Genomic DNA, 19857 nt, shown 5'->3' on the forward strand with positions numbered 1-19857 from the left:
AATTTGATCTAAGCTTGTCAGGTCCTGTAGCATTTAAACTGAATAATGACTTTACTTTCAGACTGTGGTGGTTTGGTCCTCGCCAGATGCCAGGTACCCACCAAAGCCATTCTATCACTCTCATTCCCTCAGCTGGACAGGGGAGAGAAAATATAACAGGCACGTGGGTCAGATAAAGACAGTTTAATGAAGCAAAGAGGCGTGTGTGGAAGCAAAGGCAAAACAAAAGATCTTATTCTCTACTTCCCATCAGCAGGCGATGTCCAGCCACTTTCTGGGAAGTAGGGCTCCAGTACACGTAGCGGTTGCTCTGGACGACAAACACGACACGAAGTCCCCCCCTTCTTCCTGTTTTCCCCAGCTTATATTGCTGAGCAGACGTCATGTAGTATGGAATATCCCTTTGGTCAGTCTGGGTCAGCTGTCCTGGCTATATCCTCTCCCAATTTTTACCCACCCCCAGCCTTCTGGGGAAATGTTGGGGAAACAGCCTTGATGCTGTGTGAGCCCTACTCAGCAGTAGTCAAAACACTGGTGTGTTATCTAGCTACCACTGCACAGCACGGTGAGGGCTGCATCTCAGGCAGACCCATTATGCAGACGAACAGAGAGTAGGTAAAACTCAGATCCTGCTTGGGAATAGAATATGTCAGAATTTACCAAAACTGCTTTAGTACCAATGGTATTAATGTTGTGATACTCAAACGAAATAAAAATGTGTTGATCAGTTTTCCTTTAGTTATAGTGTAGCATCGGTGGCACTTACCTGTATGTTGCAATCAGTGGGCTTCTAGCCACTGCTGCAGTTTCAGGACTGCAATGGTAAATGTTCATGTGCAGAAGTTATTTAATTTTCTCAAGGCCTTTAGATAGAGTTTGCAACTTGTGAACAGAGCTGTATTGCCTGTAATTCGGTTGTGACAGGATAAATCAGATTTAATGGATTTCATGTTTTCACTAAAGCTTTTTCCAGTTTGGTATAACCTGTTACCCTGTGTAGACTGCATGTGTCAGGAGTGTGTCCCAAGAGCACATAGAGCAGCATGGCCAGCCTGGAGTGAGCTTTCACTCTACTATGTGCCGTTACTGTTTGAGCAGCCTCGTTTCCATGTAGTCGCTCTTGAAGGTGATTAATGTGTTCCTGGGTTGGCCAGTTTATTTTCTCGCTTACAGATAGATAGTAGGCTCATTTCCAATTTCCATTCAAGGAGCAGTCATTTCTTCTATGTTTAGTAGTGTGGCAGCTGGTTAAAAATGAACAGTTTTGTACCCTTGCAGGGAAGAAATGGAGTTTGTGACTGATAGAGATGCAAAGAGTTCGTGGTGTCAGTGACAAATCACTTCCTTTACATAGGCAGATAAGTCAGACTATCACAACCTGTTTCATCATACTAAGCATGTCTAAATAAAATTCCTCCTCCGTGTTTGCCTTAAGGTGGCATTATTTTACAAGATACTGTATAAAATTGCTTTTTCATCTTAGTAATTAATACACTATGCTTGTAGATAGAAGGATTTCTGTATAATACGTCATAAACTCTGAAAATCCCTTTAGAAACCACTTAATAAACAGTGAAATATATTATCTTCAGATGTTTATCAATATAATAGGTTATATTAGCCAGTTACAAAATAGATCTAGTCTGCCAGTTACAAAATAGGTCTAGTCTAGGTACCTAATCCTATTTATCATTAAAGTAATTTTATAAACTTCTGAATTACCTATAAAATATTAAGGAATTGTATCTGATTAGTTTATAAATGTATGTCCGTATTGGAGTAATGGATAAAGATCACGTGTATGGGATTTGCCGCCTTCTGGCACAGTTTGCTGTGTAACAGTAAGGATAAAATGATATTACTGCAATTGGCATGACAAAATGTGTGTGTTCTGTAACATTGTTTCTGCAACCAACCTGTTTGCTATTGTCAATAGCATACTAATTCGAAATAGATCTCTCTCGGTTCTTGCTAGGCTTTGAGTAACCTGATCTAGTGGAATGTGTCCCTCCAACCCATGGCAGGGGGATTGGAACTAGATGATCTTTAAGATCTCTTCCAACCTAAATCATTCTATGATTCGACTATAACTTGTGTCATACACATTTCCAGTATAAAACAGAACTCTGTTGATGTTTGCTTACTTTTAGTTAAAAACAATCCTTCAACTTAGTTTTTAAATTTCATTTTTCTTAATACTAGTGCTGATTCCATGATGATGCCTTCAAAGCTATTTATTTTTAATAAGAAATAATTCATGCCTTAATATTAAAGTTTCCAAATTCCACTCAGAATTATTTTTAGTGGTAGGTGTACTAACTTCATATGAAATCTACTCCTTCCTCCTTTGTTTTAATCATTAAAGGTGAAATTCCAACTCCACAGAATGCTGGAGGTTTTTCTTATTAACTCCAAAAGAAACAAGATTTACCTAGATGCCTTTTAAAATAGGATTAGGTGTAACGTGACCTTTAAGCTATATCTCTGGCTAAAATCCAAAAGCTGATTTATAAAAACTGTCTGATACCCACTTAGATTTTAAAAATTGAAACAAACAAGAATCAGCATTTTCTTTAGAATTCAGTAGGCAGTGGGAGCTTTATTTCACTGAGGTCTTTGCAAGTCTTAGTGAGTGAAGAGTAAGAAAGAAGTACTGAATGGAATACAAAATGCTGATTAGAAAAAGAAGTCTTAAGAATCCTACTCCCATAAAAAGTTAATGCTAAAACTATTACCATATCCAGATAATAGAAGCTGAAAAATCAGTAAGCATTAATTTCAAGTAATTTCCCTGGAAAGAACTTCAGGTGCTCTGTTGCACCAATTGAAGGAATGTATTTCATCCTTTCTGACACAGAACAAATTATGCTATGAGAAATTGAAATCGCACAATTGAAATCTTTACCCTTCAAGTTACCTCAAAGTACACAGCTTCATCATAAAGCTGTATATAAGATGAGTTATTGAAAACTGATACTGGCTTCTCCCCAATGATTTATAAAGTCTACAGAGTGTTATAATCAGTTTTCAGGATCAAATCCTGAATTAGGCAATTTTTGTTCCTTTGTTTTTGTTGAAAATTCTCCACATTATTCTTCTAGGGAACTGGTGTTCCTAAACTGGGGATCTCCTTCCAAATGTTGTACCAATCTCTTTTCCTTTATGCCGTCACTCAGAATATAGAACCAATACCTCAGCATAAGGTAAATGTATGTAAGGCCAATGTTAACTTCCTACTGATACATCAGATTTTTAAAATAACTGGCTTTGGATACAAAATCCTGCTGATTCAAAAATATTATCTGTTACCCATCTTGTCTGCTTGCACTGTAACTCACCATGCTAGTATCTACCACTTTTTGATTATTCAGCATGGTCAGAGACTATTAAGTTACTGTCTTCGTTAATAACAATAAAACATGTATTTATTGACAGAACTTAGCTAAGAACAAAAGTACAACTGAAGAATCATAGAAAAGGTATGGTCTTTTAGGGAGAACTCTGATAACTTTTAGTAATAAGGCTCAGTAATTAATTGCACAAATAAAATTATAATGACCTTCCTAATAAAATATTTGATCTCATTTTTACTAAAGTTACTAGGAATTTCTGTGCTTTTCTTACTGTTTTACAACATCCTTCCAAACCTTTGGGATCTTACCAAGTTTTGGAGGTTTAAGTGGAAGCACATTTACTAATTCCCAATCCATACTGGCATAATTAATTAAAAACAGCTAAATAATTATCTAGAGACTTTATTAGATTTATGCTTCCTTGTTTCCCAGAGAACTGTACTATATAGTAATGGAAAGTGCAAGTAGGCAGAAGCAAGATTTTCGATCTCTACAACTTAATTGAATAAAAGTTGTTGAAATCCTATTTCATCTTGCCAACAGCTGCTGAAGCTATTTATAGTCACAGAAAAAAAGTTTCAATATTTACGTGTTGTATGTCGTATCTGATAACTGAAAGGCTAATGAAAGCTTTCTCTTGATTTTGTTACTAATAGTCCTCAAGAGGGTCTTCAGTTATCCCACAGCATGTGTTAGAGAAATACTGCTGTCCTCAACAGGAGAATAGTGACAGTTCAAGATTAATTGAACTGCTGGGTGCTTTAGTTTACTGTGCAAAGGACATTGCTTGCCATTTCGTCTTGGACAAGTTAATATTTCCTAGACGCTCTCTCATTTTTAAATATTCCTTTCCCTCTTTTTCTTCCTTTTTTCCTTTCCCTCTTTTTCTTCCTTTTTCCTTCTCCCTCTTCCTCTCCTCTCCTTTTTTTATCTCCATGGTTCATTCCCCAATTCTACTGCATACGATACCCTCTGGTTCTCATTTGCTTAGAGCTGCTGATTGGATCTAATTCACATGTTGTTCTTCATTCAGATGTTCTCCTTTATTTGCCTCTCCTTTCGTCTAATTTCACTGTTTGCATTCAGTCACCTACTCAAATTTCACACATTTTCAGGATTTTCACTGTTTTTCTGACAGGGTGGGTGACAAGAGCCATGTCTGCTGTGGTTCTGTAGCTGCAAGACCTCATTTGGCTTCTGAACACTTGGATCCACAAAGTATAAAATATCTAGTGACAATAGAATCTAATCGTTATAGGTACTAAAAAATTACTGTTCTCACTAAAGTTGAAGCTCAATTAAAAAAAAAAATCCAAACCATAAAAATTCACCTCAGTTAGGCATGCAGAAATTATAACAAGTAATTTACATTTGGTTTTGAAAGTTTGCTTCTTAATTACTGTCTAAGATAATACCTTAGATAAACTTGAAAACATAACCTTTTAATAGCCTTAAACTTATTGGAAAGGTTGCAAAGGACTATAAATGTGCAATATTTGCATCCTGAAATTGTGGAATTATTTACATCTTCAAATATAGTCACTAGCACGAAATAAACAAAGCAAAAATATAATAAGCAAGTAGTATTTCATAGTGAGTGTGGGTTAAATAAAGTTTAGATGGTTTTGCTAAGGTCTTTCAGAGAAATAATAAATAGTTAATTTTTTCCTTATAAGTGAAAACTATTATTTCTTGAGGAGGCTTCATATATTTGTCACCTAACTTAAGGAAATTTTCAGACTGGTCCGAGGAAGTTAAGGATGGGGTTTTATAGTTTCACAGCTAAACTTGACATGAATTTTAGTAATAGTGACTGCCACTAGGACTGCATAATAAAATTAAATGTGCAGACAACTATCTAGAGTGTTTCAACTGTAAATTCCCAGGGGTTTAAAGTTCATGTTAATGAACTTTTGCAAATATATGCTCTGAATTATCTGAAGCAGATGAAAACTTCTACCTACAAGACATAGATCAGAAGTAATTCCACTATCCACAATATCTTTTACTATAGTAATGACAGCTGACTGAGAATAAATTAGAAGTGAAAAAGTGTATTTAAATTTCTGCACAGTACATTTAGAAGATCTTCTGATATAACAAAACCATGTCTGGGAAGAGCAGTAAGTCAATAAGTATATTGCGATTTCAAATTTAATATTAAAAGAGACTCTGCACACTGAGGGCATCTAAGCATAATAGCGGTTAGTTGTTTTTTTAATTAGCAAGCCAAAAATCTTCTGCACAGCAAGAAAAAACATAGCTAGAAATGCAAATTGGTTTGTATCCAATACATGCTCCAAAATAGTAGAAATTAAGTGCATTTTGTACAAGGTCAGTAAGAACATAAGACAGACAGAGCTGCAGTCAGACCATCTGGACCATGAGCGGTTTCTGACAGTGGTCAGTCACAAATGCTTAGCTAGAGACTTGCACTGCTGAAGAAAAGTGGTGTAAAGGTCTCTTGCTCTGCCTGCCCAGCTCTGGATGATCTAAACCTTAGGGAATTCCCTGACCTGCAGGTATTTCCAGTTTAATAGTTCCTGAAGGACCTTTCTTCTATTCCTTTTACAACACCCAATGACAATATGTAACACAGGTTGATCAAGTATTATAGATGTATTTTTTTTTTGTTTTGTTTTGAAGGGTCTGCCTGATAATCACATTGGTTAACTCCAAGTTCTTCTGTTCTGAAAAGTAGCAAAGTATTATTCTGTATTCATTTACCTTCTCTTGTCTAGTCATGATTTTATAGACTGCTATAATGACTGTCCTCCATGGTACACTTTCTGATTTGTGATATCTCTTGTTATATGGAAGCCTTCATAGATCTCTTAAAATCCTTATCCTCCTTCTTCCTGTGGGTTTGGTTTTTTTTTTAATATATATATACACACACACACACATATATATAGTTTGAGATGAAACAACATGAATTCTGCTCATAATTTGTGATATCATAAATGGGTGTGCTATGTATAATACCAATGTCTTCTGGTTTGTTTTGTATTTCTTTCTAATAATTCACTATGTTCTGCTTGAGATTTGAGCAAACATTTTCAGAAAATCATATATAGTGACTAGCTTTTCTTGAGCAGCAGCAGCTAACTTGCAGCCACTTACTGGGCACATGAACTTGGGGACAGGGGGTTCATATTTCAAATGTTTGACATTTGTTGAAATTCAGTTTCATCTGCTGTTGTACTGTCTAGTGAATCAGTACCTTGAAGTCCTTCTACACCTCCTCACAACTCACTTTTTATATACCTGCATATTGGTATACTTTCAGCAAATTTTGTTACACTATCAGTCATACTGTTCTGTAGATAATTTAGGATGATACTGAGCAGTTCAGGATCTACTAAACACAGCTACAGTGGTTACCTTCCTTCAGTGTCATAGCTGATCTCCTGTGCTGGACCTTTATTTATATCTTTCTGCCTACTGCTTTTTCCATTACTTTCTATCCCAGATCTGCTTAATTCCTTTAGAAAACATTTGGGGGAATCATGCAAGAGCCCTCTGGAAATCCAAGATGATATGTTAACCAGATTTTCATGACCTTCTATGTTCACTAATTCCACATAGGAACACTCACAGAGTTGTGAGGCATTGCATCCACCAACAAAAGTAGTGCTGAGTCTTCCTTTTCTGTTGCATTTATCTTTATTTTCATTCATTCTACTCTTTATTATAGTTCCTATCATGTTATCTGTATGGGCATCTTTTGTATTAATCTTTTTTTCCCAGATTTCCCCTGAGTGTCTTTCTAAAACCTGAGGACACATTTTCCAGCTTTTTTCCTTTAGTGCTGAGGATGATTTAAAAGATAAATTGTGCACTACAGCTAACAGTTCAGCAATTTAATATTTGACTTGCCTTAAAACAGAATGACCATTACATTGACCCAGCTAGATGCTTTTGTTCATTTTATCATTTTATTTTAAAGACTTTGATAGTTTCTGCTGCTGCTGTGGACATCAGTGCTATCTCTTCCTTCTACATTTAGATTCTGCCACTAGAGAAGAAATAGGTCATTCACTGAGACCTCTTTTTGTGGGGAAAAAAAAGTCCTTATGAAAGGGTTTTCCTTGACCTATTTTTGCTAGTAAGTATCTGTTAGTATTTCTTTGTTTTTAATAGCAGAGTTTATCTGGCTGAACTGACAGTTCTCTATCTGTGTAAATCCTGTGCAACAGGGAGAAGTGAGCACTGGGAGGGGGTCTTATGACAATAGGAACATGTCATGGCATAAAATGGAGTTTTGCAACATCTGGAAAGTTTACTCTCTTGTCCTTCATTTTGATGTGGACAGCAAAATGTATTTTACTTGCCAGTCAGAGAAATTAATTACGAATAATGGATTAAGAGAATTGTCTAAAAGTTATCCTGTTTGTAATAACTGCCTTGTTTTTTCATATATCTATGCATCCCTGATAAATGTATCTGGGAAATAGTATTGCTATGTTATTCTATGGAAAGCTACCTCCACGCTCTTTGTTGTTTCCTTGCCTGAGCTTTGGTGATATTTTTCCCTAATGTGTGTCTCAATGACACCAATTTACTTATAAAGCATTTAATTCCTGCTGGACTTTAAAAGCACAGCATTCTTCCCATTGAAAAAATACATTATTTTTAGCATTCATACCTCAGTTTGCTGGAGGTATGAAAATTGTTATAAAGAAGATTGTATGCAGTGAAAGAGGCAGGTATTTTTCTAGCTGCTGCTGCTGCATGTTCTTTGTATTATCTGAACTGCCTGGTCACAAGTGGGTGTTCTGTGATTATGATAGCAATGCATGACAATGATACAATATTAATGGTTGATGTAGTAGCAATTGATATCAAAACAGACTAAAAGACTAAAAAAGTGTCATGAGTCATCTTAACCAGCAGTAATCATAGCAAGAGTTTAGTGCTACCTATTGCTTGCCCTCACCCAACTTCAGAAACTCAACATTAGCTGATATCCCTCTGATTCAACAATATCATCTTCTGTAGCTCCTTCAGGAACAAATATTTTGTGCACTGAAAAAGCCTGTGTCCACTCTTCCTATTTGCGTACCCCAAATCCAGGAGGTGTATCAACCACACCAGTTGTTACTACGCCCTGGATCTGCCAAGGCTTAAACATGGGTCTCCCCCTTTGAAACCTCACCCCGCACATATAGCTGGCTGTGGCAGTGCCTATTGATCATATGCCTAGAGTGTGCTGTTGTAATTGCTCCCGTGCCTGTGATGTCCAAACACAGCTGGCTGAGAGGGGAGCTGGCAGGTAGCTATCTGTGCCTTGCCTTGAGAGTGACAAAGAAAGGGAGAAGAGGTGACACTATACTGCGGCCAAGGAAGCGTGCAGGGCACCGTGTCTCAGGGAGCCATGACGTAAAATACATTTCCTGGCATATACTTACTTGCACAAATTCTTGGGTGTCGTGTGCCATGGAGTTAGTTTCCCACCAAGAGTTTGCAGTCAAACAATTTGATCACATATCTGCAGACCCAGCCACTGGAGGAGAAGAAAGAAAGATTTGGTATACTAGCAGCAGCTGGCAAGCAGTATACAAGAAAACCTGCAATAATACCATAATAATTCTACTGCTGAGTAGAAGAAGTTACGTCCAATATTTTGGGTCTTCTGTGGATGGTTGAAATTGTGGTACAAGATTTCATCTGAGAGAATTTTTAAAAGTATGGTATTTGCAGTAATGGGTTTTTTTTGTAAACAGTATTTTATTTTGTCTTTAGCAGGTTTACTCAAAAGGCTGCACATATGACTTTATAAATTGAACACAGTTTTATACTGGAGGGGAGAATGAGTGAAATGTTGGGAAATGTCTTATGAAGACAAGTTCAGACTGTCATTAGGGAAAACAGGACACACATGTTTTGATTTTCTGTATTTTGCCCTGAAGAAGCATGGGAATCAAAGCTCAAACTACAAAGTTGCAGTTTCAGAGGAAGTGCCAGTGGGGAAAACAGCAAACCCACACTTCAAAGGAATCTGGATTTTGTCTTTCTATCATTTTAATTTAAAGAGACAAGAGATACTAGCAATAAAGTAGAAAAAAGTCTGCGATTTCTGCAGAAATTGAAAATAGAAAAATTCAAGTGTAGTAATAGTGAAATTAGAAGAAAAGTTTTATAAATGCTGACTTGGATTGGTGGGTACAGAGCTAAATTCCACTACTGGAAGGTCTGATTGCTGGTGTGATATTGGTAGGTTGTTTAAAAAATTGAGAGAGGTGACAGGGAAACTAAAGGCAATTTTAAACACATTCAGAGCACTTTTCATCACTGTGTGCTGAATGCTGGTTATCTAGTGACCAAGTTGTACTGTGTTTTCTTTTCCCTGGTAGTTAAGTCTACCTGATGCTTGCAGCTTGGCTGGATTTCTTCCACCTTGTGTAGATGCACATTTCCAGTATGCCAAACGAACACACCAAACAATTATTTCAGAGGTGAAGTTATAGCACTCCTCAATGCCAGCAACCTGCAACGTTTTTTTTTCTCTTTATTTTTTTTTTTTTTGGTCAACAGAAAAGCTATGGTGCTCACCTCAAGTCATTACATTTTGAGGTCTCAAAGGGCTACATCACATGAAAAAATTAACAGACGATACTCAAAATGTCTTCAAGAGGAAGGTTTGTGTGTTGCTAGCACTAAGATGCAACTGCTCTTTCAAGGACTAACTTATTTTTTTTTTCCTCCCATTTGAAAACTCCTTTCTTTCTTCCTTTTTCTTTTTTTTTTTCTTCTGTGAATGAAGAAAGGTATTTTGCTTTGTTGTGGGTTATTTTTTTTTTTTCTTTCAAGAAACTGTAGGTCAGAGGTCAGCTTCTGCTTTCATTCAGTCTTTCACGGTGGCGTGACTTCTGTTGATCTTGTATGGATAAAATCTTTCCGGCCTTATGTGTCCCTGGTTTGCTGGATGTTTTTGTGAACAAAGTAGGCGATTTCAGGTATACATTACTGTCTCTAGACTTGGGATATGTGGCACCCTATGTTGTAGGTTGTCTCAGGCTGTAAGGGTGTATGTTACTGTTCCTTGTGCAGACTTGTAGCACACAGCACGAGCAAAATCCTAACCAGTTAGGTAAGCTGATGTGGTGACACATAACTTGGTTTGTGATGGGTATCTTGGAGTCAAGCATGAATCTCATTTTAACTGTATTTGGGTAAACAATACCTCTTCTTTCGCCAGCTCTTTTGCCCTCCCTGAAATGACTCTCAATGAGTACTGCTCTGTTTGCAAATTTGATCCTTCAGATGGGACAAAAGAGAGGTTTATAGTGATGTGGGTGTTCAAGAACTTTTCTAGCTGTTTTATTTTCCCCTCTTTAAATGCCACAGTTGGACCCAGAGAGTGAGTCTCTCCTACGCTTTGTGTGAGCGTGAGAAGCAGGTTGTATTTTATTATTTTAAGTTAAAGTTAATCCTTTGCAGCTAGTGTTCACACTGGCAATGAAATGACAGCAAGAGTGAGGTGAGAGTAAGTGGTAATGTCTTGGCATTCGACACTTAAAATGAATGTGTGCTTGTGAAGTTCTGACTCATTAATTCTTTTTTCCAGGCAGCCGTGCGGTTTAGCAATGCACTTCAGTACCGTGATAGACTTTAGATTAGACAAATCACCCAGAAAAACAAACACTTTATTGTTCAATGGAAATGGAAATTTTCATTTGTTTGACATTTTTGTATCAGAATGTATATGAAAAACTTGCAAGTTTGGGTTTTTCGCTGTCACATTGTATAGCAGTCTTAAGGACACAAAATGCCCAAGCCACGTTCCTTGTAGGAAATCTTTCTCTAGGACTGTGCTGCACAAAAGAACATGGAACAGACTCTCCAAAAGACTATTTTAAAGAGGAGTAGAATTGGGAAACGCCTTATTTTCCTTTCTTCAGTCCTTCAGAGATTACTGCAATCCACTTCAGATGTTGTGAGACTGTAACTATAATGGTAAGATACGATAAAGTGTCTTCTGGACTTTGGAGTAAATGTAAATATAGAGACCACATCACCTGAAGCACTGAGATGCATAAGGGAAAGTGGAATCCACACTAATCACTGAAAACATATCCTTTAAGGAGTTTCAAAGCACAGAAATATGTTTATTCCAAAGAAAACCAAGGAACATTCATCCTTTTTAATCCCCTCCTGTGGCTGTTACAGTAAGCAACAACTTGTTCTGCTGATATTACCATACCCTGCAATTTGAGATGTATGAACTATCATCAATTCATACGATAGTTATTACAGTAAGGAGAAAACTGCACTATGTTTAGAAAGAAAATAAAATGAAAACTCAACAACCAGGGTATATTTTTGATTCTTTAGATTTCATCAGGTTTGCATAGTCTCAAAGCATTGAAAATATCTGACTGTCTTGTATAACAAATTATATTAAAAGTGACTAGCATTTAATCCATCAAGATCACTCTCCTTGTAATGGCACAGCAGATGGCTGGGCAATACTATTTCTCACGAAAATGATTGCTAATCAATCTGTGTACATGTGTTGTTCACTTCACCCACTCAGCTAAATAAAGTTCAACAGCAGAGTGAACCATGGAATTTGAAGCTTTTTCTGAGCCTTTAGCTCAGCAATAACATGCATGTTAAAATCAAAAATACACCCACAGCAACATTTTGAATTTATATAAAATATTTCATATTGTGTTGAAATGCAATGGGCTTATAAAGATATATTTCTGTCTTTCACCTGAGACGTTTCTTTTCCATTAGCTATTATAACTTGCAACACTGTCCTTTTTTAGCTAAGAAAAATTCAAGCAGTGGTGTGGGTAAGTTTTTCTTGAATATGGTGTTCCACTTTTCAGCAGTATCACTGCTAGGAAGCGTAATTGGAACCTCAGTTCAAATAATTGACGTCTCCAAAACAAGCAGCCAAGAACAGAGGAAGCTGAAGTCTACTCTGTTCCACCAGTTACACCTCCATGTGTTTTGTTTCCCTCACATTTTTTGCATGATATCTGTGGCTGCAGTTTTTATTCATTGTATAGCGATTGACTGTGATTTAATTTGTGCCTTCTCAGCGAGGTTATCTGGGTGTATCTGAGAATGTAGTTTACATTGCATATTCTTACACACAGTAGCTGAAGATTGGGAAATAATAGTTGAGTAGATACCACATTTCTGTGTGCATCTGTGTACACTTGCCATCTAAAACACTGGTATTTTCTTGCTTTTAGTTTATGTTCCTCCAATTTATTTTTAAATTTATATTCTGAATACATATAAGCATTACTCTTTCTACCTGGGAATGTTTATATTTAAAAGTATTTTTTCAGGATTCTTTTTTCTTCTTAACTAATGCACTTCATAGAATTTTTTTATGTTTCTAATCTCCATCTGCCATTCTTCCAGGTGAAATGTGCTTCTTTAAGTGAAAATCTCATAACTTCGCATGCAGAAGTAGCTTGGGAAATGCAGAAGCTCTCTGAATTGACCTTCTAGGTATTTAGACATGTAGGAGCTGCTGGCTACATTTTTCTTTTCAAGCTCACAGTTTTGTCTCCTAAATCCTACTGTTCCACTTCATTGGCTTCTTATAGTATTTATTTTTCAGTCAAAATTTAACAAATGGAGATGTATATCATAGTGTTGCCTTTATTGTGTCTGTAATACCCTGGATTACTTCTTGCTTGGAGATTAGATACCTGCGGAGATCTTGGTTTTCTTTCCGTGCAGAAGTTCTACTGCTGCTGGGCAGAGAGCAGCAGCATTAGTCCCCTATCAGTCTGGTGTGAGGCAGGGTTACAATTTTGTGGGCACTATTTTCTGGTTATAATTTTGTGGACACTTTTCACCTGTTTGAGACATATTTGATTTATAGGTGATTCAACCTCTGTGCAAAGATTATTGATAATGCTTTGGTTATGCAGTTGCCTCATTGTCAGATGATACCAATGGAGAAGATTTTAGACTTTCAAGTGAATGTCTTTATTCTTACTCCATGTGTCTTTTTTTTCCTTTTCCTTTTTTTTTTTTTTTCTTTTGATAAAGCAGATACTGCTCACATTCCCAAGTGTGAGCTACAGTGGAACTTAGGCTGATATTAAAAACATATATTTGTGCATTTATATTTATGCAATGCTGGAGTAAGTTGCTGGGTTGACCCATAAAAATTAATTGACTGTTAACTGAAGAAAAAAAGAAGAGATGCATCAAGTTTATATGTCCCTGTTAACTCTTAACAGCTAATACATTAACATTGTAGAGTTACTGTAGCTTCATCCTAGCTGAATGAGATTGCCTGAGGTGAGAGGAAAACCACCTTAGTCTCCCATATATAACTAAAGAAGAGATATAGCCTCCTATTGGGAATGATTCAGGTCTTAAATAACCTTAATTGGCCAGGTCACTCTTTCCATGTTTTGCATAGAGCCCTAGTAGTGACTGTATACTTGGGTATGTGACTCAGTAGTCAGTGAGAGAAATGTAAGCTCTTACTCTTACTGTAACCAACCTTACCAGGATTATAGGCTGCTCTGGCATGAGCTTCCAAATAATTTCTTCTCCAGTTGTCCCCATCCCTTCTTTGTGCTTCTTGTTCCACTTCTGCTTGACTCACCTGGAGTCATAGAGTTTTAATATAATTCAGGTTGAAAGGGACCTCAGGAGGACTCCAGTCCAACCCCTTGCTCAAAGCAGGGTCAACTGTAAGGTCAAACGTGTTGCCCAGCACTTTATCTGTTCAGGTCTTGAAACCTCCAAGGATGCAGACTGCACAGCCTCTCAGGGCATCTTCTTCTGCTGCTTGGCTGAAGCCAGAAACATCCCTGGTTTAGTTTATTACTATTGTGTCTTCTTTTTAAAAAAAAATAAAATATTTTTTTATTGCCATGCAACTCCAAAAAGGTTTTGGCTCCCTCATATGGTAATCACCATCTAGGCATTGGAAGGGTGCTGCTAGGCACCCCCAAAACCTTTTCTTTTCCAGTCCAAGCAAGCCCAGCTCCCCCAGCCTCTCCTTACAGGGCACATTCTCCAGCCCCAACCATCTTGGTGACCCTGCACCGGATGCACTCAAGTTTTCCACCAGACTCACTCAAGTTTGTTTATGTCTTTCTTGTATTGGAGTGGACATCTTATTCCTAACTGGACATAGTAGTCCACATGTGGTCTAAAGATTGCTGAGTAAAGGGGAATAATGTGATCTCCTTTTGTTCTTGAAAAATATTTCCATTCAGAATCCAGGAAGAATATGAAATATAAATCTGAAGAGAATGCGCTCCCATCTGTGTCAGAGCTCCTTGGCAAGCCCTTGCCACCCTTATCTAAGAAATCCTTTCTCTAAAAAGTATCAGCACATTTCTTCCTTTGTTTTTCTCTCATTCTATGAAGATACATCATATCTGCAAAAATACAAGTTTTGGAATTGGCAATAAATTGCACTGTGAAAAACAAAGAAAAGCTTGATAAAATTAAAAGGTAGATGAAGTGAATCAAAATGAAAAGAACCTCAGCAGCTGGCTCACTACAGAAATCATTGACTCAAAATTTCTGATTCAAGGGATAATCGAATTTAGTGGCTTGAAATAAATAACTAACGGCAATATATGGAGTTACGTTAATTAGGATAAGGTTCAGATGGGGATTTACAAACATCTCAAGCACAAGGAGCAAAGCAACTACCTTGCTTCTGTTAGAGAGCTTTCTTGTAGGCTTGTGATTGGGAAAAGGTTTAACAGGATCATAGCATTTCATATCAGGCCAGAGAGTTCACTGCCAGAGGGGATGCGCTGGATTTTCTTAGATAATGGCTCTGCTGGAGGGGCAGGAACCAGTTTGCTAAACACAGGGATTGCAAGGATAATTTGGTATCAAATAAACCCTGGTAGGGTTATGTGCTTTCAGTTAAGTACTGTCCACATCCTCGTTCTTGCTCCTTCCATGTGCTTGCTGGCTTTGGGTTACCTTAAAAATGTCCCACTCCACTTCCTGTATCTCCTGTATCACTGAATGTTTCCAGGTGAGCAAAAGGGTGAAAAAAGGAATATTCTAGGATGCTGATGAAATACAGGTAAATAAATAACCCTGTGTTTCCTTCTCATATCCAAAATAAGAATAGGTGAACCATAAGCGAATCACTCTTTCTGTGTTTGTTAGCAAGAACACAGACATCAGGACACGCATTTCTTTCTGCATGATGATGCTGTGACTGCTGGTCAGATATCACAGTGATGTTTTGAAGAGATAGAACAAGACAGATCTGTGCTGCAACATTTCTGCTTGCCATTGCTGAAAGCCAAATTGCAGGCAATAGGAACAAATGAGCTCTTTTTTTAGAGGATGAATATGAATCTCTGTATGTTGTGGTGGTGTAGCATGTTTTCATACTGCAAACATTCATCCTTACTGTATCTGCATACTTTCTGGATTCATGCTGAATTCATATTTTAGATCCAAGATCCCTCAATTTTTAGGCTGATCTCGCTGTTTCTCTTTCTTCTCTTTGTCTTTTTCTTCCTCCTCTTTCCCACTCCCCCTTACTCTCTAGGTGTCCAGTATGGCCTTTTTATTCATCTTTTTCCTTTACTCATCCCTGATGTTGTCCTGCAGCAGTGTTGTCCTCTCTAGTGCCAGCTCCTGTAACTGGTGGCTTTGTCATATAGCTCAGACACCCTTGTGCTCCTTTCCAGGGCTCATCTTTTAAAATTTGCATGCATCAGTGGTTGTGGACAGATATTAGCAGGTTATGCTAGGAAATTTAATGTTACGGTAGAAATTGCTGTGCAGCTGTTTTAGGGATACATTAGGCTGGAATTGTTACAAGGTTAGTAAAGAAATATGGCAAAGAGATAGCAGGAATTAAATACTGCAACAAGAGCATGACGTTAGCTAATGCTGTTCTCTTCCTACAACATTGTGTTCTTGTTGGCCAAATAGTGACAACGCTGAGTAAGAGACTTGAGGGACTGATACTAGGCAGTGATTCAATGAAAATACAAGAGTACGTATAAACCTGACTGTTACATATTATGGTTTTGTTCATAAGAGTGTATTGAATTAATCCTCTGTGTGTCCAGTTCTGGACTCCTCACTACAAGAGAGACATGCGTACTCTGGAAGGAGTCCAACAGAGGGCCAGGAAGATGATTAAGGGCCTGAACTCCTATGAGAAAAGATGCTATTCAGTCTGGAGAAGAGAAGGCTTAGGTGGAAGCTCATCTATGTGTATAAATACCTGGTGGGAGGGTGTAAAGAAGACAGAGCCAGGCTCTTTTCCATTGTGCCCTGGGTAAATTGCTGACAGGACCAGAGTCAATGGACACAAACTGAAACACAGTAGGTTCCCTCTGAACATTGGGAAACACTTTCTTGCTGTGAGGGTGACTGAGCACTGGCACAGGTTGCCCAGAGAGGTTATGGAGTCTCCCACCTTGGAGATATTCAAAAGCCGTCTGGTCATGGTCCTGGGCAACTAGCTGTAGGTCTCCCTGCTTAATCAGGGTGGTTTGGATCAGATGACGATCATGTAATCTGAAACTGTTCTGAAGAGGAAAAACAGGCTGCACCATCAGGGTAAAATGATAGCGGTTTTCAGCTTCAAAACAAGTGAGTGAACATTGCAGTAGCTACCTACAAATGCTGATGTAAGTAGCGGAACTGCAGTTACAAATGGGACATATAATAGCCATTTGTTGAAGAGAGTAAAGTGGCTTTTTTGGTTGCATCATTATATTACACAGAAAAAGACAATGCTTTCATGATGGCTGGACCTTGACTGATAGCCAAGTGGTCATATGCAAGAGATAAGGTGAATGTGAACAAGAAAACTAAACTGCTGAAAAGAAGTTATTTAGTTTTTTTAATTTATCTTTCTTTTGTTCTTCAAACAGTGGAAGCTCTACATTTGGGAACACTGATGGCAGCACACGGCTACTTCTTTCCAATCTCAGATCATGTTCTAACACTAAAGGATGATGGCACCTTTTATCGATTCCAGGTAAGTGTTTTCAATATGTTCTTGACTTGCACAAATGGAAGCTTATATTAAAAGCCTTACACAAAGGTTCATATCAAATTTTAACCATACTTTGTCTCTTATGTAACCTAGTAAATGGTGGCAATTCCCCTTAAAAGTAAAAAGTGGTAGAAGGATTTTACTTAGAAATTAAGTGAGCAAACTGCTAAGATGATAGTGACCATTTTGATCCCTGGAAAAAGTGTGATAATGCTGTGGAAGTAAAAGTGTGGAAGTATCTATAATGAAAAAATTAATCCAGTATTTTGGAAATACAGTAAAGGAAATTAAATTATCTTATTGACTCCTATTCCTAATATAGTCTGAATTTGGAAAGGGGGAGGTATTTTACTTATTAAAATCTGATTAAAAAATTGAGGGTAGTATTTATATTCTTTCTATGTGAGGGTTTCCTTGTAGGTAGCAGACTAGTAGCGAAGTAGTGTGTATCTTTAGACAAGTGCAGACACATTTCTACATTGATCTGTCAGCCCCATTGCATACAACAAACATGCAGATGCTTCCAAACAAGCTGGAAGGAGGTGTATGTATGTATATGTATATCTATACCTATGCATACTTTATTCTGATACCTGCATAGTTGTGTTTTATTATATTAGATTTCAAACTAAGGGCTTGGGGAGCAGGGGTGCTGCTTTTCTAATAATAAATAGCAGGCTAGGAATTTTCAAAGCAATAACACCTATGACGTAAAACAAATACGTTTGCACAGTATCCGGCTATGTATTCTAGAGAAGGAATTAACATGGCTTGTCATGTGCCACCTTTGACAATGGTGGTTGTGTTCTATATTGCTCTTCCTATTAGGTGATCTTCCTAGTAGCTGCTCCAAGATCTTCCCTAGATTTGTTGCTTTGAAAATGATATGATGATTATCACTATGAAATTGATGATATGAATACCATAGTTTGGTAATACTGCTCTGTTAGTTCTAACTGTGTTAACACTTACAGAAAAACAATATGTGGCAGAAAAATATCTGTTGTCTTCAACATATTTAAGTCTAAGGTTTGTCTTAAAAAATATTTATAAGAAGCCATCAAAATAAAACTGGGATTGTGGTCTTTAAAATGCAGAAGAAAACTGTGATAAATTGGAGACCAATCATAGTCTAATACAAAACATGATATTAGATTAATTGCTGTACAACACTTTCATCAGTATTTTGATTTGAGTTCTATAGACCCACATAAGGCAAGAGAAAGGTTCATAATACTTGGCCTAAACCAAAATCTTAGAGTGAATATAATTAAATATGTGTGGCACAGTCTGGCAAGAAAGAGAATGATTGTGGCATACATGCATACGATATTATGATATTTTCATATGTGGATCCTGTAGGTCATACAGTGTAAAAACCCTGTCCTTCAGCAGGACAGTAAGTTACATGTGTATATGGGTAATATAGCGAACAGTCGCTCCAAGCCTCCTCCCACAGATCCACAGTTACCTTTGATCTTGGAGAGAGGATTTGAAGGAAAAGGTTTCCTTCTCATGGTGCTTCATCCTCCTCAGTGTTCAGTATAACGAGGAGAGAGATGGCACATGAGTGAAGGGTACTGATGTGGTTAAGAGGTAAGAGAAAAGTGGAAAGAAATTGTGGGGTGGTTGAGGCTCTAGTTCTTGGCTTGTCTCTGCATAAGCATTGGCCAGGAAAACAAAATATTGGAGGACTTCATTTTGCAGAGAATAGGACTTATTTGTGGAAGTGCTGGTCATTGAATTCTGCACAGCTGCTGGCCTGCTTCTATTTCAAACATGAGAAATGAACACCTCTGCTAGCAAGATAATTTGACTGAAGGCAAGTATAGATTAGAATTAGCTGCTCCATGAACAACTGAGAGTACTGCAGCTACCCTGCCATGGGCTTTTCTCAGAAAGGTCTACAGCCTACATGTTTGGACATGAAGCTTCAGTGAGGGTTAGATCGTAAAATAATCAGTTGATTTACATAAGTTAAGGATTTGGCACCTATTTGACATGTGCATATGAAACGAGATAATTTTATCAAGTGTTGATCAGTATGTATCTGCAGTGTTTTGATTGTTTGCTGCTCTGTAGTACCTTTTGCGTTGTTATTCCCATGCTAACAATGTTAATGCAATTTTAGCTGCTAATGTATAACATGAGAAAAAATTCATACTGATGTCATACTGTTAACTGGAGTTGAAACAGCAAAAGTTATGTCATTACAATTCCACATTCCCCACCAAAATAAGGCTAACAGAAAATATGTTACTGAAGCTGTCAAATTGGAAGATGAAGACAGCATACTCAGTGGGGAGGAAAGTTTGACTGCAAATGTGTGAATTTTGCATTAGAGTAGTTGTTCAGGTGCTTTGGAGATAGGACCTCCTGAGTATTGGACAGGATTCACAAATTCCTGGATATTTTAATAGAAAGAGAAAACTGTGCACCTGCCAGCACTGAAAAGTTCAGGAGCCATCCCTGCAGAGAAGTCTGTCCGCAATACAAAGGCCTGACCTACAAAAA

The 19857-nt window shown here is 37.5% G+C and overlaps 1 protein-coding gene across 9 annotated transcripts in view; it reads left to right on the forward strand.

Annotated features, from left to right (window-relative positions):
• The window catches only part of RGS7 (regulator of G protein signaling 7), a 263975-nt gene that overhangs the window by 160573 nt on the left and 83545 nt on the right, over positions 1 to 19857 (forward strand). For 7 of the 9 annotated variants that reach the window (XM_086460957.1, XM_086460949.1, XM_086460950.1 and 4 more), the window contains one exon: positions 17219 to 17325. The exons of the other annotated variants lie outside the window; for them this stretch is intronic. In XM_086460957.1, coding sequence (XP_086317083.1) covers positions 17219 to 17325 — 107 coding nt within the window. The remainder of the gene's footprint in view (positions 1 to 17218; positions 17326 to 19857) is intronic. 9 annotated transcript variants of the gene reach the window in all.

This window comes from Leptosomus discolor, chromosome 2, assembly GCF_034619465.1.
Source record: "Leptosomus discolor isolate bLepDis1 chromosome 2, bLepDis1.hap2, whole genome shotgun sequence".
NCBI lineage: Eukaryota > Metazoa > Chordata > Aves > Leptosomiformes > Leptosomidae > Leptosomus > Leptosomus discolor.